Source organism: Mercurialis annua, linkage group LG3 (assembly GCF_937616625.2).
Source record: "Mercurialis annua linkage group LG3, ddMerAnnu1.2, whole genome shotgun sequence".
In the NCBI taxonomy this organism is placed as follows: Eukaryota; Viridiplantae; Streptophyta; class Magnoliopsida; order Malpighiales; family Euphorbiaceae; genus Mercurialis; species Mercurialis annua.
This window is the reverse complement of record NC_065572.1, coordinates 2441607-2465188: the sequence shown is the minus strand read 5'-3', so window position 1 is coordinate 2465188 and position 23582 is coordinate 2441607. Positions and strand designations below refer to the sequence as shown.

The window sequence follows — 23582 nt, the reverse complement described above, 5'->3', positions numbered from 1 at the left end:
ATAGGGGGACAACAATTGTCGCCGCGTTGAAGTCCTACTCCTGATTTGTTCAATGTACACTGTGTATTCATTTCCAACTTGTTAATTTCTACTTCTGTCCATATCGTAGGTATACTTTTTCGTTACTTTCTTTGACTTCTTGTCCTTAGTTAACCAATAGGATCAATAATCTAAATGCTATGATCCTATGGTACTCTTGTTGCGTTCCTAATTCACGTTCTTATCGTGTTTCTTAATCATCTTCTAGTGCAGTCTTTGCTTTCCTCCTCAGCGCATCTCGTACGTCATGTACTACTTGCTTTTAATATTCACAACATCGATCATTAATTGAGAGTTGTGGCCTTCTTTATCTGAATTTTCTCGACGTAGTGCGTTCTTAATCATATACGTATCGTCTTATCGTATTCGTACTGTCATCATGGCCGTCTGTAAGCCGATCATATGCTGATGTCATCTCTATCGCATTTCGTATTTCTGATATTTCTTGTTTCGGCATTCTTTGGTAATCCCTTGACCGTACGCCGGAAGTTAGTGGACCTACCGGTAGCATTCCTTGTGAGGAGGAGCGCATTTACCTCCTTACATAATTCAGAGCTATCTCTGCATCCTTCCTCAGATTGTGATATTTCCGTACACTGGATCAGAAATGTTCATTCCAGTACTCTTCAATATCAGATTCGTCTGATAATTCTTCCTCTCCGAAGTCTTTTTCCTGAGGATCCGCTTCTGGGAATGTATCAAACAAGTTTGATCTTGCCTGACACCTTTTAATCTTTTACACCTTTACGCTTCACTAATTCGTTTCATAATCGAATCTTTGAGGTGGAAGTTTCAACTCTTAATCCACCGATTGCAGTTCTTGTTATTTATGTCTCGATCTTTCTTATCGTATACTTCAACTGTTCATTTACATCATATCTTCTGGTCTAATAACCTTGATTCTTCCCGATTATTCCTTATCGGAATTAATGGTAGAAAGAATTTCCCGAATCGGGTCACAAACTTAGTTCATGTTATTTGGTCTTTCACCGCTCCAATTGCATGTCGGAACTAATTATAGGTTGAACTTTTCATCGACATCTTTATTGACATTACTGTTTGTCCGTCATCCGCTCGATGTATACAACATCTTACTTTACTTTTTCTAAAGGTTTTGGCATACCACTTGATCCGCTAAACTCCTTTAGCTTTAACTTATCCATACCATTATCAAACCTTTATAGGTGTCTCTTTCTTTACGTTGATACTATCGCTGTACTCATCATCCTTTTATTGACACATAGTTACTTATATCAGTTGCTTTTACAGCTAACTAATCCATAATGACGTCGGGTTATTACGTCATTTCCAATGCCTATATATTCTCACTTTACTTTACTAAGTTCTCGTTCTTGGCCTCTACTAGCCAATTGGATTAGGGTGCATTTACTTTTGTTACCTCGATCTTCTTCCCGCGCCTCATATACTTGTTGTGCAACAGCACGCGATCGTGCAGTTCTTTGTTCATAGTATAGCGATTATATAAAGGAATACTGATAAATTCCTTAAAATATAATCCTTACTAATTTTCACGTCTAATCGACGCCCACGTACGTTGGACTCTAGAGACGTCTCCTTCCTTTAGACTTTCTAGGGTTACGTCTCTTATTGGAAGTCTTCTGAGTGTTCTGACTCATCGTAGACTAGCCAATTGCCAAAACATATACTCGCGTTGTATATGTTAAACGCATATTACTATCGTAGCTATAAGCATCTATATTGACCGGATTCAAGAAAATCAGTGTCCCCTAGATTTTCTTGATCACGCATCGCATCTTAAGTCTTGCGAGCATTCCACTCACATGGACTTAATCAAACATTAGAATGTCTACGTATAACACACATGTGTTATACGTCATTAATCAGATATGCTTCATTATCTGGGCACATATATTATTCTATTCATATATTATTCTGTTTAATAAGGCTAAGTTCATATCCTAGAAGCATAACTTCTATGTTCTCGCAATTATACTTATTCGATCTTCTCGTAGCCTTGATCGCAGCTTGCTCGCGAGTACTTCACTTCCTTCACAGAGTTATGGTCTAGGTATACTTACATAAAAACAAAACTCTTTGGAAACTTTCTCAAATAAAACATCTCATTTCGAGATTTAAATCAAAATTCCATTGAAACTTTAGCAAAATTGTGCACTAGGGTGATGACGTCTCTCATCCCCAAAGAGTTGCCACAGCTCACCTTTTGGTCTGAGCGTAATGCATTTGATGCATGTACTATTAATGCATGTCTTCATTGATTATTCTTTCATTAATAATGTATGTAGTGATGCACTTCTATCAATGTCGTGGCAATCATACATTTCTATATCGGGTCTAGGCACAATTATGCTTTCAAAATTGTTAAACAAATAACTTTTCTTAAAAAAAATTATAAACATCGAGTTTTGTAAGTTCTCTAGACCTTCAAACTCTGTATCCAGAAAGTTCTTCAACTTCTGCCACTTTACATTCCTTCTTCATACTCTTCCCAAAGTTTCGATTGATCGAATTCAATAGCATCTCTTACGTTATAAGATGCTAAACACACATACATACATATCATCAAATCATATTCACAACAATTATACTCTAGTCATAGGAGGCAACACCTCTCCTAGAAACTTCATTTCAAAAAGCATATCTTATATGCATGTCTCATCAAAACAACATATGCGTATATACCTCGTATATACGTATCACAAAAACACATAAGTATTTCACAAATCAATCAATTATACTTATCGCAAAACAACAATGCAAACTACTTGGATCAGACAGAGCTCAACTCTATAGCTGCAGTAGTTCCTAGATCACTTAACTGACAAAACATATATTAGCAGAGGTAACTGGACCAACTGCTCTGATACCACAATTGTCACGACCCAAATTATTGAGCCGAGACCGGCGCTAGGGAATGGGAGTGGTAGCTCCAAAACCCGTAGCAAGCCTAAAACCGTTATTAATTTTTCGCGAATTAAAACATATTATTATATATAAAACGTTTTCAGACGTCTTCTTTAAATAATATAATTCAAATATCGAAATATTGTATTCCTTTCCTGAAAACGTTTGCAGCACAATTCCTTAGAAACCAGGGTCTTACCGAGCGATATCTCATATCCAGCACCGCCCTGTTTCTGATCACAAACATAACCAATTCCTCTCAAGGCAATTGGTACTCAATTCAAACGGATAAAACATCATCTTTATAAGTGACTTATTTATAAAATTATGTCAGAGTTTACTTTTCAAATACCGTTTGAAATCGAATCATAAACTTTATACTGACACCTATTGACTACTGCAGCTCTATAAAACTCATACTTTGTGTAAGCCAAAAGGGCTGCTGACACAAAGGAGATGGTCTGTCTGATCCGACTTCCACTACCTGCAAACATCAAAGTGAGGGGTCAGTATTTGGGAAATACTGAGTGAGTTTGCATTTACTAACAGTATTACAATAAAGACACAGCATCGCATTTTAAGAAAACGATATTATAAAACATATAACATGTATTTGATCCGTACGAAACTAATATCCTAGCATGCGATACATTTCCCGGATAATCATATCTTATTCAACCCAATCGTAAATATCAATTGCGAGTCCAACTCGCTGGTGGCCCAGCCACTAGATACGGGGACTTCCAGGCTACACCGTAGCCGAGTTCACTCTGCGTATCTAAATCATAACTCAATCGTAAATTTCATATTTATCAACAGCTCCCAGCTGTGTCAAGTCATTTCTCAATGCAAACATACTAGACTGACTCGATACTGGTGATCACACAGCCTATTGACACCCAATAGGTAGCTAGTTTCTTCGGATCGCATACTAGTTCTCGCATATAGAAATTAAATAAACATATAACATCCAATCAATTGTATATAATGCGATGCGTATAAACAATATACGTATATATATGAAAATAACTTTTATACTAATAATACGCGAAAGTAAATTGCCACTCACAGTGACCGCTATTCCTTATATCCAAACGTAAGCTCCTGGAGACTGGTCCGTCAATCCTCATCGAGCTTCTTGGTTCGTTATACTCGTAGTCCGTTACATCTATCATAGGATTCTATCGTTAAAACATATACTTAGAGAATCCTATTCTTAAAAACTGCACTAGATACCTAACACGACAAAAGCACGAAACATAACCGTCGTGCTCTAAACATATCTTTCTCTGCAGATATCTATTCATATCTTGATTACTTATCATGCTAATGTTCATTGCTATAATTTCTTTATTAATATTCATTTTAAGACATTAGTCAGAGTTCTACACCCGTATCATGCCATCGGAAGCCAGTTTTCGCTCCCGGAAGTCCCAGGGAGGTCACAATCAAAGTAGGGCACGTCGTGCCAGCTTGGCACATCGTGCCCTTCATTTTTCATGAAGGGCACGACGTGCCCTTCACTGGTGCACGTCGTGCACCCTTGTGGTGCACGTCGTGCACCCCTGTGGTGCACGTCGCGCACCAGCACGACGTGCTGAAGTGCAGCACGTCGTGCGCACTTTGGAAGCAGCGGTTTTGAGGCTCCTAGACCTTTTTCAAAGCCCCAAATTACTCCAAATTCATTCCAACACATACCTAGATCATTTAAACACATTATTAACACTTTTATCACTTCGAAATCAACCGTAAACGTCTCAATTCCGACGTACGTGATTCGAGCGTAACATTTTCGTTGAGACAGCCTATAACCTCAACTTTTAACATCCAAATCAGCAATATTACCTTGATATGATGCTTAGGAATGATAGACAATCCTTTCCTCTTTCCAACGCAATGAGAATCGCTCAATTCCGAGTCCGAACGAAGAAATTATGCCAATCGCAAGTCCGCTCGCGTCGCGAGGTTATGTCGCACGTCGTGAGACCTTGTCGCACGTCGTGCGACACCTTAAAACAGCCCCAAATATCATCTCGACATGCTCCCGACATCCCTAACTCATTCCGACATGTTTCTACATCAATATAACACAATATTCAACTCAATAATCATCAAAAACGTCAAAAATAACGTGATTACGGCTGATACGATTCGATCTCGACATGGCAGCCCTATATTCTTCAATTTCAGCAACTAAAACGTCAAGCTTACCTCGATTTGAAGCTCAAAGATGATAGAGAATCGAATTCTGAACGAATCGATATAAAGAACTCGCGATTTGGACGAGAAACGGCGAAACGGCGGCGAAACGACGGTGATCGTCATTTTCTCTCTTCTCTGGATCATTTCTTCTGATCCTTTTCTCATTTCCTTATGCTTAAGGAAACATATAAATGAGTTGGAAAATTTTCCGTTTTAATCCTTCATTTCTTTAATCTAAACCATTTCTCTTTTAAACTTTCTAATTTAACCAAACGGTTAAATTATCCTTTTAACTCGAGTCGATACGTATTATTTATATTCATATAAATAATACTAACTTAAAAATTATTATTTTCCGTCAATAATCTTTTAATTACTATACTCGAGACTTAATTGGCTAATTTACACTTCAACCCTTAAACTTCTCAAAAATGACAATTTAGCCCAAAACGCATCCGCGTCCAAATTTTAAAAGGTCTCCGATTGACCCAAAACTTTTACCACATATACTATAAAATATTTCGCGGACCTTGGCGAAATAATATCCCTTCGGGTTTTATATGGTTAAATTACCATTTTAGTCCCTGTACTTTATTTTGCGACTTTCTTAGTATTTTTCTTTTCCAATTCTAATTCCAACTTTTAAAACTGAAATATAATATTAAATCTTTCACAATAATCCTTTCGAGTCCGTCCTGCTAAAATTTAATATTTATCCTAATTTCTCGGAAATCTTTCTGATATCGCCATTCTAGCGACTTAACACTGGACACGTGGTCCAATTAAATACTTAAATATTTTGGGGTATTACAATATTGGTCTATGTAGATGATCTCATCATCACGGGAGATGATGTTGCTGCAATAGATCAGGTGAAAGCCAACTTATCAGTACGTTTCCAAATGAAAGCCTTGGGAGAGTTAAACCATTTTCTTGGTCTTGAAGTCGAACGTACGGAGAATGGACTGTTCTTATGTCAACATAAGTACACAAAGGATCTACTAGAGAAGTATGGAATGCTCGAGTGCAAGCCTATTACAACACCAGTTGAGGTGCATTCAAAGTTATGCTCTTTTAAAGGGAAGAACTTGGACGACGCTACCATGTACAGAAAATTAGTTGGAAGCTTAATCTATCTCACTCTCACGAGGCCTGATATATCATATGCAGTAGGCATGGTGAGTCGATTTATGCAGAATCCTAAGAAGCCTCATTTGGAAGTTGTTCGAAGAATTTTACGATACCTTCAAGGTACGATGAATCATGGTATACTATACAAGCAAGAAGGAAAGATTGAGATCAATGGCTATTGTGATGCTGATTACGCTGGTGATCACGATACGAGGCGCTCCACTACAGGTTATGTGTTTAACATGGGAACAGGACCCATCTCTTGGTGCAGCAAGAGACAACCTACAGTTTCATTATCAAGTACGGAAGCAGAGTATAGAGCAGCGGCAATGGCAACTCAAGAATGTGCATGGCTATTGCAACTTATGAAGGATCTTCATCAACCAACTGATTACTCGGTACGATTATATTGCGATAATCAGTCAGCTATCTGTTTAACTGAAAATCCAGTGTTCCACGCAAGAACTAAACACGTGGAGGTCCATTACCACTATGTTCGGGAAAAGGTCTTACGCGAAGAGTTAAAGTTGGAATACGTAAAGACCAAGGACCAAGTTGCCGATATATTCACCAAAGGACTTAACTGTACAAAGTTTGAAGACTTCAGAAAGCGACTTGGTGTGATAAGCAGAAAAGCGTTTCAAGAGAGTAGTTGTTGAGGGGGAGTGTTAAAAGTCAACAACAACTCCTTAGAATTTTCTAGAATTACCTAGGAACTCCTAATTCTAGAATCTAGTGCTACTAATTAAGGAAAGACTTATTCTCTTAAAAATCCCTCACCTTTTACCCCCAATTCATTTGCACCCTCACGTTGCAAAACCACCAAATATACCCAAATTACGACCTTTCACTTTCAATTGCACCCTCAAGCATTAAATTGATCTCTTTTCACTTGAAAAAATAGGTTTATTTTTGTTTTAAATAAAATATTAAGTCCTATTTTAAAATATATGCTAAAATTTAAAGTATTGATTTGAATATTTTTCAAGTGAAAAGAGGTCAATTTAATGTTTGAGGGTACAATTGAAAGTGAAAGGTCGTAATTTGGATATATTTGGTGGTTTTACAACGTGAGGGTGCAAACGAATTGGGGGTAAAAGGTGGGGGGATTTTAAGGGGATAAGCCTTAAGGAAATATCTAGAAAATAGTAAATAAAGAAAGGCCTAGAAATTTGTCCCACCGCCATATGTGGGCTATATATATATGTGATGATCCTCAACTTTGTAATATATGCATGAGGGTAAGAGTGAAAAGCATAGTGAGTGTGTGTATGCAGTAAGTGTGTACGTTAGTGGATAATTAGCAAGAGTGTGTACAAATTATATTTTAGTACAAAATAAATAAAAGTTGTTACAATTTAGTCCTCCTAAAAATTAACAATGAGAGTATACAAACCACTGTTTTTCTTTGATAATTTGTGAGTGATTTCAATATCTTATCATTTGTGTTTTAGAACAAAGTTTAAATTTTACTAGTATTTAAATTGCTTCCGGTCAAAGCTTATGTTACCCTTTCATTTTACCAAGAAATCTTAAAAGCTTAATCACATGGTTGTAGAGTTATTATGATCATTGTTAAAGCATACAAATTGTTCATCAGACAAATATTATCTTCAATGTCATGCAAATGCAGCCCCAATATTTTTTAGTTAGTTATTCACATTATACCTATATAAGGCTGGTTTTTGTTGTTGTTGTAATTTCCATTGAATTTATATGCTTTTAGAATTAATTTTGTCATAAATAATAATAATAAAATTCGTGTTAGAACCTACAAAGCAAAGAATCCTGTTTTCCCAATTGCTCTGTTTTAGATGCTAAACTCGGGTCTTCGCCGAGCTTTACTTGGAGTAGTATTATACCTGCCCAATACGTCTTGAAGTTGGGTGCTAGAATTCGTATTGGCAACGGGAGAGACACTTCCATTTGGTCTGGTCCGTGGCTTCTTTACGAGCACTCCTCTAAGCAGATTTTCATTCAAGCTCCTGTGGGTTTAGAGCATGCCAAAGTCTGCGAGATCTTCTATTTCTCGTCTTAACAATGCTGGCATCACAAAGGATGATGGTTTAGTTGCTTGGCGTGCTCCGGCTTTGGGTTGGGTTAAAATTAATACGGACACAGCAATTTTTTTAGTGATAATTCAGTTGGAGTAGCTCGTGTTGTGAGGGATTGTGATGGCAGAATTCTTCAAGCTAGCCCGGAGTATTTTGGGAGCTTTTTCTCCTCGTCAAGCGGAAAAAGGGCGAAAATAATAATGAATTTGTATTGACATGCGAGAGTTGAAGCTACGGAAGACGTACAATTTACAAAAAGAAAAACAAACAAAACATGTAAGTTAATGTTTTTTTGGAGTCTTGATGAACTGCTAATGAGCAAGAGTACATACACTAGTGTTCAAAGATATCAAAAGGTGCAATTTTTTACCTGAATGCCCAGTGAATATATGCAGAGACGTCCTCAATCTAAAAATATTATATTAGATAATGTAAGTTTTAAATTTTCATAATATTACTATATATTGCTACTAAAAAAATTGGTCTAGTGTCCCAAAAACCACCTACCTTTAATTTTTTTTTAATTGCACTCTGATGTTGGTAAATCATCAATTTTATCCTCTTTCGTATTTTCAACTTTTAAGTGTACCCTTAAATATTAAATTGGTCTCTTTTCACTCGCATTACATTCAAATTAAATATTTTATATTTAGCATATATTCTAAATATTTTTTGATATTATAAATACAACACAAAACTTTTCTTCTCCACGAATTTAAAAAATAAAAATAGAAATGCTCAATGTCCTAAAAAAAATCGATATTTTAGCCCTTTTCAACTGTATCCCGACATTGTAAAATCGCCAATTGCACCCAAATCCACATCTTTGAGTTTCAATTGCTCCTTAAAACATCAAATTGATCTCTTTTTTATTCGGAAAAAAATTCAAATCAACACCTCGTATCTTAACATATATTTTAACTACTTCTTGATGTTATTAGAAGAATAAAATTAATTTAATTATAATGATTGTGTTTGATTTTAATTTGGTTTTTATGTGGGTTATCATGTGGTTGGTTGGATGATAAGTACATGCATTAGCAATTTGCTGAATTGGTAATGACGTAGCAGACTTGTTGGTAATAATTTCGTTCGATTCAAAAAATGGCTACAAAAGCTACAAAATTTGCGAAAACAGGAAAATATTTTAAAAGATTGATATAACTGATAAAACTCGTAAATTTAGTATTTTTTTTATGAAGAAGCTGAAAAAGACCACCATTTGTGTTTAATTGATTGAGCAATTTCCCCCGATAATTTTCGTAAATTGAACTTCATATTTTACATTTAAAAAAAAAAATTCAATAAAACCATTGCCTTTAATTAATTTTAATTTCAAAAAATATTGGCTCAAGTTTTCCCTCCTCTCTCTCTCTCTTGCCGACCAAAACCGAAAAATCCCACTCGTTGTACCTCACTTTGATTCTTCCAATGCAAGAGTTTCTGGGTTCAGTTCGCCGATCGATTGTATTCCGTTCACCACCGCCACCGACGGCCGATCACACTAATCAGGAAATTAATAATAACAACTTCAATCCATTAGTAGAGAAAATCAATTCCTGCATTCGAAAATCAAAAATCTTCTCTAAACCCTCTTCTCCTTCCCCTCCGATGGCTCCTCCGATCCGATACCGTAAAGGAGAATTGATTGGCTGCGGTGCATTTGGTCATGTCTACATGGGGATGAATCTTGATTCCGGTGAACTCTTGGCTGTCAAACAGGTTTTTGAATTTGATTCTTTTTAGGGTTTCTTTGATTTGGGTACTCATTTTTTATTTGCATTTTTTTAATTTAACTCTGCATTTTTATGTCTGTTGCCTTGTAGGTGTTGATTGCAGCTAATGGTGCTACGAAGGAGAGAGCCCAGGTAGGATTGTATTACCAGTTAGGTAGCACGGACACGAAAACAGGAAACGGTACACTTGGACACGGACACGGTTAAGAACGTTATTTCAAGGTTTCCTATGTTAAAATTGAAGTTTCGTGTCCGAAATGCCAAGTGTACGACAAGTTTCCAATTTAGGAAAGGTTAGATATCAATTGTTTCGTAAAGTCGGATAATTCAATAGGGCAGATAATTTTTTTATAATCGCAATAATAATTGTTTCCTTTTATGTGGATTTCGGAAGAAATATGGTTGAGTTCAGTTGTTTTTTTGTTGATGGAAGTAGGCACAAGTCAAAGAGCTTGAAGAAGAAGTGAAGCTTTTGAAGAATCTTTCACATCTTAACATTGTTGTGAGTAATTATTATTTTCTTCTGCTTATTTAATGGAGTAGATATACTCCGTTTAGTCTATTGTTCTGACTGTTGTGCTTTCCATTTATGATTGTCAGAGATATCTGGGTACAGTTAGGGAGGAAGACACGTTGAACATTCTGCTTGAATTTGTTCCCGGAGGATCAATTTCATCGCTTTTGGGGAAATTCGGATCCTTCCCTGAGGCAGTAAGTCTCCGTGTCTCACAACTCAATTGATGTACTTTAGGTGTCTTGGTAGTTGGTACTAATCTTATGTGCTAAATTCTTAAGTAGGTTATAAGGACATATACACAGCAATTGCTTCTGGGTTTGGAGTATTTACACAGTAATGGCATTATGCACAGGGATATTAAGGTGCTTTGAATCTCCATCCAATTGTATTGAATATGAGAAAGGTCTTTGTAGTATATCAGTTTTCTCATCTTCGCAATAGTAATAGTGACATGTATTCATCATTTCTTTCAGGGTGCTAATATACTTGTTGATAATAAAGGATGCATTAAACTTGCTGATTTTGGTGCTTCAAAACAAGTAGTTGAGCTGGTGCGCATCTTTCTTTTCAGTTTCAATTCATTGATATCATTTTTGCATTTAATATTGATAGAATCTCAAACCCACTTTCGGCTGCTTTTCTTTGGTTTGACTGTGATGCCTGTTTGTATAGGCCACTATTTCAGGGGCCAAATCAATGAAGGGTACTCCATACTGGATGGCTCCAGAAGTCATTCTGCAGACTGGGCATTGCTTGTAAGGAGAATTAAATTCCTCCAAGTATATTTTTGTTACATGCTTGTGCTATTTATTATCCGATTTAAAGATCATGGTGCTTCTGAATTTGGACCTTTGCTTAAATTCCTATGGCTAGAAAAATTATGTTGATAATACAATATGTACATCATGAATGGTCGTGAACTGACTAAGCACTGACCCTTCTTGCACCAAAAATCCATACATGTTGGCGATACACTTTTCATCCCTCTTGGTTTTCATTTAAATGCAATGCCTTGGTTGAATTTGAATTGATAAAACTATCAAAGCCAAACAAGTTACAAAGTCAAAACCAATAATTTAAGACAAGTATCATTTATCTTATTGGGTAAAGCCAGATATTTTTATTGCTCAAATCTAACTTCCTATCTACAAAGTTTACACTGCATAATCCAAATGCGGGTTCATGAAATCTCTGAAGACCTAGATAATCTTGATAATGCATGTCTATTAATTTTTTTTAGATTAGGCATTTTGGTATCATTTAAAATCCATTATTAATATGATATTGTAGTAGTAAACTTAAACCTACTTCTATGATTAATGATTTCTTTATCTGAACAGATATGATTAATAAGTTGAAGTCTCAATTATCATATTTTATATTAAATTGAACTTTTCTGGTATATTGTATCACAATCCTAGTTCTGCTGATATATGGAGCGTTGGATGTACAGTAATTGAGATGGCCACTGGAAAGCCTCCTTGGAGCCAACAATACCAAGAGGTACTTAACTTTTTAATGCTAGCTATTGAGATTTTTGGTTTTGTGTAATTGTACACGAGACATTATTCTAACTATAACTTTCATCAGGTTGCTGCCCTCTTCCATATAGGGTCAACCAAGTCCCATCCAGAAATTCCAGAACACCTATCTGCTGAAGCAAAAGATTTTCTCCTTCAATGCTTGCAAAAGTAGGGGTTTCTTGTCTTTTTTCCTCTCGTCTTTTGGTACCTAAATTATAATGTCCATTATCGAGATGAAGGCTCTTGTAGTGCTATGGCAGGTTGGAGTTGGGGAAGTTGAAACTTATAAAATGTTAAAAAATTGGCTGCACTATTGTTAAAATGTTCACGTTTGCCTTTTAAAACAAGTGTAACCCACTTCTTTAGAATTATGATGTTTGTAATTTTGATTGACAGGGAACCAAATATGAGGCCAGATGCATCTAAATTGCTTCAGGTGATTCCAATGTAATCTGCACTTGAATTATTGGGCTTATTGTTGAATTACTGTCGAGTACGAGAGAGTATTATTTTATGACTGGGACTTTTTGTTTAATTTTATTTTTACTTTATGCAATATTGTTGACAACCATAGAGTTAGACATAACCTCCAGATTATGTTTATCAATGTTTGATATTCATATAGTTACATCCAAATGCAGCACCCGTTTCTTACAGGCCAGCATGTAGTACCAGATCCTGTCTGCACATCCAGCATGGTTAGTATTTGGATTGGACTATAGGCTTTTTGCTTTTACATTATCTCGAAGCATGTTTCTGACAGAAGAAATTTTAATTTACAATCAGGAAACTTCTCCAATTTCTCCACCACCACATACTACGGAGCTTAAAACCCTGTAAGTTTCACAATTTGGTTTCGTCTTCATTGTAAATAATACATTACTATATGATGCTTTTGATAATTGTGTCAAATGTTTGCCAGCCATATGCCATCTATCTCTGGTTCAATGGACATCTGTAACTTGGGCAGTCTGAACTGCTCAGTTGATCCTAAGAAACTGTTGGAAAGCAAGGATTTATGGAGAAGAAATAACAGTGATGATGATACCTGTCAAATGGATGGAGACGATTTTACTCCATCAACAAGTGAAGCAAAGTTCAATTCTGTCTTGATTGCTGATGATTGTAACAAGGTTAGCACTTGCTATAATGTCTATGTGATGCTTTGGTTTTCTACTGTGGATTGACATTTGTGCTTTTTAGAGTTGTAATTCCAAATATGAGTTGTCTGAAGATTGGCAATGCAAATCTGATGTGAGTCCACAATCGGAACAAGCGGGAGCAAAACTAGGCATCGATCAATCATTGCAAAGGGACAGTAATGTGTCATTTCCTTGTGAAGCGTCATTTTCGGAGGATGATGATGAGCTCACTGAGTCTAAGATTAGAGCCTTTTTAGATGAGAAGGTACTACGGTTCTTAGTTAGCAAGAATTAGGCATTTGCAGTGATATTTCAATATGGGGTCCAAGTAAACTATTATGATGTTGAAATGGTAATTTGTTGCATCAGGCTTTAGAACTGAAGAAGCTCCAATCGCCTCTGTACGAAGAGTTCTACAACAGCTTGAATTCAACTTCCTCTCCAAGCTTTGCAAAGAGTTTGAAAGAGGAAACATCTCCAAATTACTTGAAATTACCTCCTAAAAGTAGGTCACCCAGTCGCGTCCCTGTTGGAACCCAGTTGGCAGCATCTGATGCGGTTAGTTCTGGAAGTCCCGGAAGCAATAACAAGCGTTTATCAAACGTTGGCAATGCAAGTGATAAATCTTCAGAGGAAACTTCATCACCTCAATGTAATGATCAGAAAGGGCTTCCAGTTGATGATCAGCCAGAATCAAGTGGCTCAAGGTTAGTCCATAAATCGGTTGCATCGTTTACTTAACTCGATATCGTCCTCTAATGTTGGGAAGTAATCTGACAAGCGATGTTTTGCTGCTCAGTGTGAGCTTTTCCGAGATACAGAAGAAGTGGAAAGAAGAACTTGATCAAGAGCTTGAGAGGAAGAGAGGTTTGGATATCTTTTTTACTGTTCGATTTATTCAAAGTGCTAGTTACAATCTTTTGGAACATTCTTTGATGATTATGAAAATTCTATTGGCAGAAATGATGCGCCAAGCAACTGTCGGAGGTAAGACATCATCCCCAAAAGACCGAGCTTTGAACCGGCAGAGAGAAAAGACAAGATTTGCATCTCCAAGCAAATGACTGGTCCTTTTCAGAGTGTGGAGATCAAACATCAGATGAATAAAAGTTTTGTTCAGTGTGCATAGTGTGAACAGTGTGTTAGCTCCCCTGCGAATGCCGGGGCTTTGTTCAGCCCAAGTGGTGCAGCCCAAGTGGTGCCTCTTGTTGTTGCTGCACCTTATTAGAGCTATTGTTCAAGTAAAGGCAACTTTGGAGATAAAGCTTGATTTTTCCTTTTTCATTTCTGAGGGGTTGGTGGGTACATGTATCTTATGTAACCAGTGTTTCGATGTACAATAATCATGACCAGATTATAAGGTTAAATGAAAAAGACTTGATTATTGTCATAAAGAGTTCAGATTATAAGAATTCAATCAATCTTCAGGTTATTTATACATCGGATTAGGTAACAACCAATACAATGTTTGACAATTCAATCAACACAAAGAATCAACTATAGACATTGATTAAACAAAATTCGTTGACAAACCGAAACTCAAATTCTCCCCAATGAGAATCTTCTTGGCACTATAACTGGACGCTGTTTTAATCCACTCATCATTAAGCTATCACTCTTCTGTACACTGTTTTTCCTGCTCTTCAATGGAGACACCAATCTGTTGACCAATCTTGATGGCGAAAATGACCGGCGCAGTTTCGAAGCAGTTGCTAGCTTATTTGGCGATGTTTTCTTGCTCAAGTTTGTTACTTTAGTGGGTGATACAGAAACCATTAGTGGATTCTTGATCTTGACTTGAAACTTGGAAGCAGATGGTGGTGGTGACTTTATTAAGAACTTATGTGGAGTAGTAATCTGTTTAGTTCTTGAAATAATAGGAGACCTTGTTCTGCAAAATTTCTGTTGCTGATTAGAATCTGCAGAAAGGAATAACGGGTTCGGAAACAGAACCGCCTTTTTAACCCATGGCCTATTCCTTGGAGACACTCTATTTGCCAGATATTTTGCAGTATTATCTTTCTCTAAATCTCTCTTCTTTGGAGGTGAAACAACCTTGAAGTTAATGCGTGATCGGGCTCGCTGAAGAGACGGAGAAACAGACGATTCTAGTCGAATAGATTGAAGTTGATTTTGCTTTTCTTTCTTTCTTTTGGACTTGAGTTCAGTGTTTTCGAGATACGGTCTCTGTTTCCTCGGTCGGGTCACCGGAGTTTTAGGATCTTCTTTTTTAGTGTTGCAGGCAACAGCTTCAACAATTTCTTTTGCAAATTGACTAGCTTGTAGAATTTCTCCAAGTGTTTCTCCTACTAGCATTGCTGGTAGTGACATTCTCTTCCATTCCCCTGCATCAAGAAGCAAATTCAGCACTAAAAAGAAGCAAATTTTGCAAATTTCTTAAACTTTTCTTAACCAAATTTTCACAAAGACAAGACATACCAACAACACTAGCTGGCAGTTTCCCACCTGGAGATTTCTTGGGAGTAGTACTCTTGATCCTTCAAATTAGCAAGGAAAATATAGTCAGATTTCATAAGCAAATCTCAATTTTTTTGTAGCAAAAACCCAAAATTGAATTTACCTTATAGATTCTTGTTTGCACCTAAGACTAGTTCTAAGATAACCTCTGGTACTTCTAGGACTTAAACTAACCCCAGAAATCACCTTATTCCCACCTGCCACTGTGTATTGAAGCTCTTGCAGTCTAGCCATACATTGATCCACCTTCAAACTCAAAAATTACAAGAATAAGCAAACCCATAAGCATAATTTTTTTTAAAATGGGTAGTCTCAATTAAACCAAAGTTTCAATCTTTTTGAATAAAACACCAAAATAAGCCAGTTAAGAGCTGTAATTTGGGCTAAAAACTAAAATTAAATCTCTACCCATGTTTGAAACTATGAAAATTTGCAAAATGGGCAGTCTCAGTTAAACCAAAGTTTCAATCTTTTTGAATAAAACACCAAAACCATCCAATTTGAGCTAGAAATTGAAGTAAAATCTCTACCTTTTTTAGGGTTTCTCTAATAAGAACAGGATTGAGAGGAGCCACAATTCTTCTCTGCTTAGGTGGGGTTCTAGCAACCATGATTGCAAACCAAATCAAAATTTTCAAGTGGGTCTTTTAAAAAATCTCTTTTCTTTTCTAAAAACCCATAAATTAGAGAAAATTGGGTCACTTCACTCTTCAGTTCTTCTCAGTTGGAAGCTCTATTGGCTTAGCAAAGCAATGATCTGTTTCAGTTTTGTCTTTTGAAGTGAAAAAGTCATAAAGTGTTTTGTAACGGATCTTTTTGTCTCCAACGGTCGCATTCTTACATTGAAAGTCACCAACGGCTACTTTAATGTTTTAATTTTTGCTTAATTATTTGAAATATACTCTTATTTTTCGATTTTTTTATTTATAACCTGAACTTTTTAAGTCGACAATTCTAATATATTTGTTTTTAATTTTAATTGTAGTTTGTTTAAATTGGAATGAGAAACAATTTAAATATATTCTTCATGTTTGAATTTTTTTTTAATTGTAAACAAATAAATTAGAATAATATAAGAAATATAAAAAATATATTTTTTTATTATAATTTAAGCAATAGTTTGATGATGAAAATTTAAAATTAATTAAAATTTATGATTTTAAAAATTTACATATAAATAAAAAAATTCAAAAAATATCAAGGCCTAATAGCTGAAAAGCCTTTGACCTTTAAGCTCTTCTCAGTCCTAACATGATGTTGAAAAATCGTCAAGTTTACCCATTTTTGAATTTTCGTTCTCAATTGCACCATCAAACATCAAATTGACCTATTGTCAATTGGATAACATTCAAAATAAATTCTTCATATACATTAATGTTATAAACAGTACAAAAGCCTCTTTCGACGTCAGGGTATATTTTCGACCAATTTTAACCAGGCAAAAGGTACAAAAAACCCTCATAGTTTTCACAAAAGTACAAATCAACACTTTTACTTTTTAGGGGTATAATTAAGCCCTCTCTGTTTTCAAATAGAACAAATAACCCCTTTCATCCAACATCATTAGAAACACTCGTTAATGGCTGACATGTGTCTCATGAGGGGATAAGTGTCACAAAAGTAAACTAAAAATGTTTATTTATTTGATTTTAAAATAATAATGGTTTAATTGTTCAATTTTAAAAATACGGAGCTTAATTGTGCCCAGATAAAGTAAAAGGGTTGATCTGTATTTTTAAAAAAAAACTCGAGGACTTTTTTGTACCTTCTGCTTTTTAAGAATTAAGTGTTTTAAGAGCTGGACAAGATAGTCAAACACTCTAACTGCAGCTCATTGGTCAGTTTGATTTATTATCTCTAAAATCAAAAATAAGGTTCAACTGCTATAAACTGAAAAGGAAAATAATATGAATCGATGAATCACTAAACCGGTTGAACCGTAAAAACAGATCAATTTTTTTTAATTTCATTATAATTAATTTTTTTTCTTTTCTTAAATAAAATATATATATATTTATTCAAATGGTTCAACCTAGTTGAACTATGAATCAATATCGATTTTTAAAACGCTGCTAGCAATTATAAACTACAATGTATAATAATAATAATAAAAAAGGTACTTGCCAATATGTATTTTTTCCAAAACAATGTGAGAATACTAAATATGGATAACAATCTGAATAAAAAATTTAATAAATAACAAGCAGCATAACTTTGAATACAAACAAAATATCAGTTTTCTTCATCAGAATCACTTGAATACACACACCATTGAAGCTCTTCATCAGAATGTGACTGAAAGTTAGGTTCGAACCAGCTGCAATGCAACTTTTCCGTCGTGCCGTAAAAATCATCTCTGGCCTTATCAATCTTCAAGCAGTGAAATTTCTCTGTTACCAAAGAATAGAAAACACAATAGCCATCTCTGAATCTTGGAAAAAACACTTTGTTACCAATTCTTGGAACTTTGCATTCTGCTGAAAATGAAGTTGTGCGACTTACAAACAGTACAGTTTCATCTCCCAAGCTATCAACATTCAGCCACGACATTGATTTCTTATCAAGCTTGAAAACTTTAATGTACTTTCCTGAAGGACCTTCAAAAACTGAGAACAAATCTCCATTGCACTCTATCAAATAGTTACTCTCGGATGAGACACACGGCTTTTCTGGCCAACGAAGAAGAGTCCATCCGGTTTCATCGTCTTTTCGAGGATCAAAAGTTCCTAACATTCCATTTCTTCCGAAACAATAAAAGAGCCCATCATAAAACACAGGATTGCAATGAGATATAATGAATTTGCAATACTTTTTAAGCTCAAGACGAGTCCAAACTGTTTCACCGTGGCATATTAAGCTTATACATAATTCGTTCCCGTCATGCCCATTGTACACGCCGAGCACTACACAATCCGGTGAAGTTGGAGTTGCAGAAAAAGAAATACCATGAAATTTATAATTAGCGCGCAAATTAGGGAGATCAATTCTTTCTTTGGTTAAGGGATTGAAAAATAACATTTTAAAGTCACCTCTAGACATAAGTAACCATCCATTTTTCGAGAATCGGACTCTTGCATTGCCAATCTCTGGTACATTCAGTGTGTAGATAGTGTTGTTTAGAGCATGATAAAAATTGCAGAGTGGCCCATCGTCACGTCCGAGAAACAATAGTAACGGAAATTGATGAATCTCTGACAATGTTTTTGACGGCATGATCAATTGGGTACTAGAAGGAGTTAGAACCGAAACAGACTGCCAGGATTTGCAAACAAAATTGAAGTTCAAAGTGTCTGAACCCGAAAGTGTTGAGCTGATTAGAGACAGAAGCTCACTTGGAAGAGCTGACCAAGTCTCTTCTTGTTCATCGTTTATTATCTTTTCGTTTCTTGCTTTCAGGTCACTCGGAATCTGAAGCTTGTCGACGGACCTGAGGCTATGAAAGTGAGCTAATACCCATACGGGTTGGGACCAGTCACTTCGTAGAGCAGGGCAAGGCATATAAGTAGTGATGCTTTCTTCTTCAAGATGAAATGCATATAAATTCTTGTCCCAATACAATGTGAAATAAATAGTATTTCCTCTAATGTTTGAATGTTGAGTTGAGCATGAAAAATTGGTAGCGGTATAAAGATTAGGAGTAATGAAAAATGCTCGATCGCCTATGTTTTTTACTTCTGCCCGATCTTTTCTGAAAAAATCAATCTTCAAAACTCTAATGTCTATTGGTTTTTCAAGAACATCTAAGCAACCGAATTCTACACAAAAGACCTCCCCACAGGATTCCACCAATTCTGCTACTAATGAACAACTCTCGGGTGCCCTCAACCGCGGCGGCGTTTCCGCCATCTCCAAATCCTCAACCGTAATAAAACCGGTACCCGTACCGCCAACGACAAGACTACAAATTATATCCAGATGAACAGAAGCATAGATCTTTCCTTGACAAGAAACTAGACTACCTAATAAAGCATCCTCAGAGCAATCGCCAGGAAACTGTAAATCCTGAGAAGACCAACGAGTGTCTCCAAGCTTCCAAAATTGGACCGAAACCATAGATTTTCTTGAATTTTTGGCAAACAAAAGAATACAATTAGAATCTTCCGGAGATGCTGTAAGTACACAGTAATGATCTCGAGTTCGCAAGGCTTTGCAAGGAGGCAACTGAATTTTGAGCTTGGATGTTGGTTTGAATAAAAAGCAGTCATCAGAATAATCATCAAGTAAAACCAGCCAGCCAAAGTTGCAGTGTGCCAAGGTTTTGCGGCGAAGGTAAGGAATGCTCCGTCTCCGGCAAGAATGTTCTGATAAAGAGAAAAAATCCTGGAATTGGCCACGCTTTCCGTGCAAGAATACGAGCCATGGATGATCAACGACTCCCATGGTGGCGTATCAGTTTGATAATGAAGAAATATGAGACATAATGGCATATTTATATAACTGATTTTTATCAGGACTAGGATTTCTATTTAAGGAATTTTTTTAAGGTTAATTACATTCTCTGTTTTTAAATGGTTTTGAGCAAGAAATAACTGTAGGGAATGCATTAATAATAGGCCTAATCACTCAAAAAAAAACACATTTAACCCCTTTTACAATTATATCCGGACGTAGAAATTTCTCCAATTTTATTAGAATTTACCATTTTGTGTTTCAATTGTACCCAAAGTATTAAATTGACCTCTTTTCACTTGAATAAAAGTCTAAAATAATTCTTTATTTTTAACATATATTTTAATTAGACGCGAATGTTATTAATAATAAAAAAAGCCTTCTTCACTAAATTGAACAAATAATAACAATATTTTTATAAAAATATATTAATTATCAATAACTTTTTAAAATCAGAAACCGTAAAAAATTTCCTTTACACAAAACGAAATCGATTTAAAAAATAATGATAACATTTAATTTAACTCAAATAAATATTATTATTTTGTAAAATTCACCTCCACTCTTTGAAGGCATGTCCAAAATTAATTTAAAACTAATTAAATTAAAAATTAATAAAACACACATCTGTCGTCTTAGAGAAACCGAACCCAGATCTGCGTCTCGGATGTTCGTCTTTTCCAATGGAGAAGACAACCCAGGTCGTCTTCTCCAAATGGTTCGTGTCTTCTCCAAACTGGTCGGCTTCTCCAAACCTGGTCAATTTTTTTAGGCTTAATGGCAAAAAAAACCCAAATCTTTACAATTTGTTGCAATTATATCCAAACCTTTTAATTTTTGCAATAATATCCAAATTGCATTATTTTGTTGCAATAATATCCAAATTGCACTTTTTATGTGATTTTTTTTAAAGTTTTTTGCCATTTTTGGAACTTTTACTATATTATTATACATCAAAACATAATAATAGTCTAATATCTTAATTGAAAACAACAAGTTTAGCCATCAATTTGACTATTATTGCTACAAAAAATGCAATTTGAATATTATTGCAACAAAAAAATGCAATTTGAATATTATTGCAAAAATTAAAAGGTTTGGATATAATTGCAAAAAGTCGTAAAGGTTTGGGTTTTTTTTACCATTAGGCCATTTTTTTAAGGCATTAGGCCTTTTTTATAAGTAGATTTGCGAATCACAAAATGTGTCGTTTGTTCTATATCAAATTATCGGGTTCTGTTTTAAATTTTTTTGAATTTTTTATGAATGTAATTGTGTTATATTCAATTTAATGAATTTAGAAAACAAACATAAATCATTGATGGTTTTATTTGTATCATTTCTTAGTCCTTTTTTTCTATTATAACACTTTCATTAATAAACGTGAAAGATTAAATATAAAGAGGTTAATCCCAACAAAAAATTCTAAACGTTTGCGAGTTTTGTGAGTTATAATTAAAAAATTTCAAAACCGGCTAGTTTAGCCCATTTTGGTATATTTGAAACATTTGCTAGTCATTTGTGAACTAAACCAATTTTTTTTCATTCGTGAATGGCCTATACTAACCGATCTAATTGATTTCGCTAGAAAAACTTTCAGATATTGCATATTATTTAAAATCGGTTAGTTTAATCCATTCATAAATGTCAAATTTTTTCATAGCGAACTGAATATATTGTCTCCTTCATCCCCATCTTCAGTGGACGCTACATGGATAACAACTCGAAAGAAGGCTACCTAATTTAATTATCAATATAAATACTCAGTGGCGGAACCACGTTCAGCCTTGGGTGTGCTTTAGCCCGGGCTGAAATAAATATATATGCATAATATGTAGCATTGAATGCCAACAAGTACTTTGGCTCAGTGGTAAAATAGTTCATTTTCTTCCTTATAAAATCATGGTTCAATTCCAATGTTTGTTATATCATTTTTATTTTTCAATTATTTTACTAAAAGTTACTAACTTTATCACTTTTACTTTTTATTTTTTGCAGTTATAAAAAAATAATCAATAAAATTTCACCTAGCCCCCTTAATTTAAGAAAATAAAAAAAATCAAATAAAATTTTTTTAGTGTAAAACCATCCAAAATTAACAAGCCATGAGTATTACTCTTTATCTAAAATTACAAATTTGAACTTTTTTATTTTTTTTATTTTAATTGGAGGAGTGAAATATTTTATATTGAAATTAATTTAAATTATATATATGTGCATATTTACATTAAAGCTGTTTTATATATGAATTAGCCCGGGCTGAAAATAAATTCTGGTTCAGCCACTGTAAATACTATCATAATATTTATTTTCTTTTCCACTGAATTTTTTAGATATTGTGATTCATAGCAACAAAAGGCCACATTAAATATTTATATATGATTTTGCACTCAAGTTGTAAGCCATTTGATTGTGTATTAATATGATATTTTCGCTTTAGAATACATTTGGTCATTGGATAGTCGTACAATATCATTGGATAGTCGTACAAGTCTCACAGGTTATTCACTCTCGTAAGATTGCAGACTTTCGTATTTGGGGGATTTGCCAAGATGTATGGCGTCTACAAACTGGTTTTGTTCACTGTTTTATTCAATATGTTAGTCGTAAGTTTAATGGTATGGCTCACGACTTGGCTGTTCGAGCTAAGAGATGCTATATCCAAGCATTGTAATACTTAGTTTTTTGTTTTAGGTTTGTGATGTCTGTTACTGTTATGCTTCTATCAATCTACTACTCATTTGGAAAAAAAAAGCCATGTAATTTGTGTTTAAGCTATTTTACTCCAAAAATATATTTTATAATGATTTTATTAATGTTAGTATCATAATAAAAACCTGCAAATTTATCAGCCAATAGAAATAAGTGTACTGGTGAATACTTTCCAATAATCTTAATTAGTTGTGAATAAAATTACTTTTTGAAATTAATGAATCAGATTTTTATATTTTAAAGGGTTAATTCCATAAAAAAATCACGAACTTTACACGAAATTTCATTTTAATCGCGACTTTTAAAAGTTGTCAATAAAACCATGAACTTTCATTTTTTTTCAAATCTATCACCAAATCAATTTCTGGTATTTTTGCTGACATGTCCACCGGAATCCGGCGGGTTTGAAAAAAAATAAAAGGTAAAAATACACGGAAAAATTAATCGGTGATAGATTTGAAAAAAATGAAAGTTCATGTTTCTATATGACAGCTTTTAAAAGTTGTGATTAAAATGAAATTTCGTGTAAAGTTTGTGATTTTTTATGAAATTAACCCTATTTTAAATTTAAAATAAATAAATTTTTATACCATTAAAATTAAACTAAACAACAATATTTTTATGATTTTAAATTTAATTAAATCAAATTGAAAAAAATTTATTTGATTAATCAATTTGGACATTGTAACCTCCATGTACATGCAAATAAAATATCATACTAGCTTTGGTATTCGTAAAACATTTAATACAATTGC

At 34.7% G+C, this 23582-nt stretch overlaps 3 protein-coding genes across 3 annotated transcripts; 1 reads left to right on the top strand and 2 right to left on the bottom strand.

Moving 5' to 3' along the window:
* The first annotated feature begins 9639 nt into the window (after positions 1 to 9639).
* LOC126674174 (mitogen-activated protein kinase kinase kinase ANP1-like) lies at positions 9640 to 14642 on the top strand. Its single transcript, XM_050368581.2, has 17 exons — positions 9640 to 10052; positions 10157 to 10198; positions 10503 to 10568; positions 10667 to 10777; positions 10865 to 10945; positions 11057 to 11134; positions 11256 to 11338; positions 12005 to 12086; positions 12174 to 12274; positions 12503 to 12542; positions 12748 to 12804; positions 12893 to 12942; positions 13029 to 13239; positions 13310 to 13513; positions 13618 to 13955; positions 14048 to 14115; positions 14209 to 14642. The coding sequence occupies exons 1-17, from the start codon at positions 9762 to 9764 to the stop codon at positions 14310 to 14312; spliced, it is 2007 nt and encodes a 668-aa protein (XP_050224538.1). The 5' UTR covers positions 9640 to 9761; the 3' UTR covers positions 14313 to 14642.
* Positions 14630 to 16506, bottom strand: LOC126674175 (probable microtubule-binding protein TANGLED). The gene is made up of 4 exons (XM_050368582.2): positions 16257 to 16506; positions 15830 to 15972; positions 15688 to 15746; positions 14630 to 15593 (listed from the first exon to the last, which is right to left on the bottom strand). The coding sequence occupies exons 1-4, from the start codon at positions 16335 to 16337 to the stop codon at positions 14788 to 14790; spliced, it is 1089 nt and encodes a 362-aa protein (XP_050224539.1). The 5' UTR covers positions 16338 to 16506; the 3' UTR covers positions 14630 to 14787.
* A 1439-nt stretch (positions 16507 to 17945) lies between these two features.
* LOC126671254 (uncharacterized) lies at positions 17946 to 20106 on the bottom strand. Its single transcript, XM_050365012.1, has one exon. The coding sequence runs from the start codon at positions 20104 to 20106 to the stop codon at positions 17959 to 17961; it is 2148 nt and encodes a 715-aa protein (XP_050220969.1). The 3' UTR covers positions 17946 to 17958.
* Positions 20107 to 23582: the final 3476 nt, after the last annotated feature.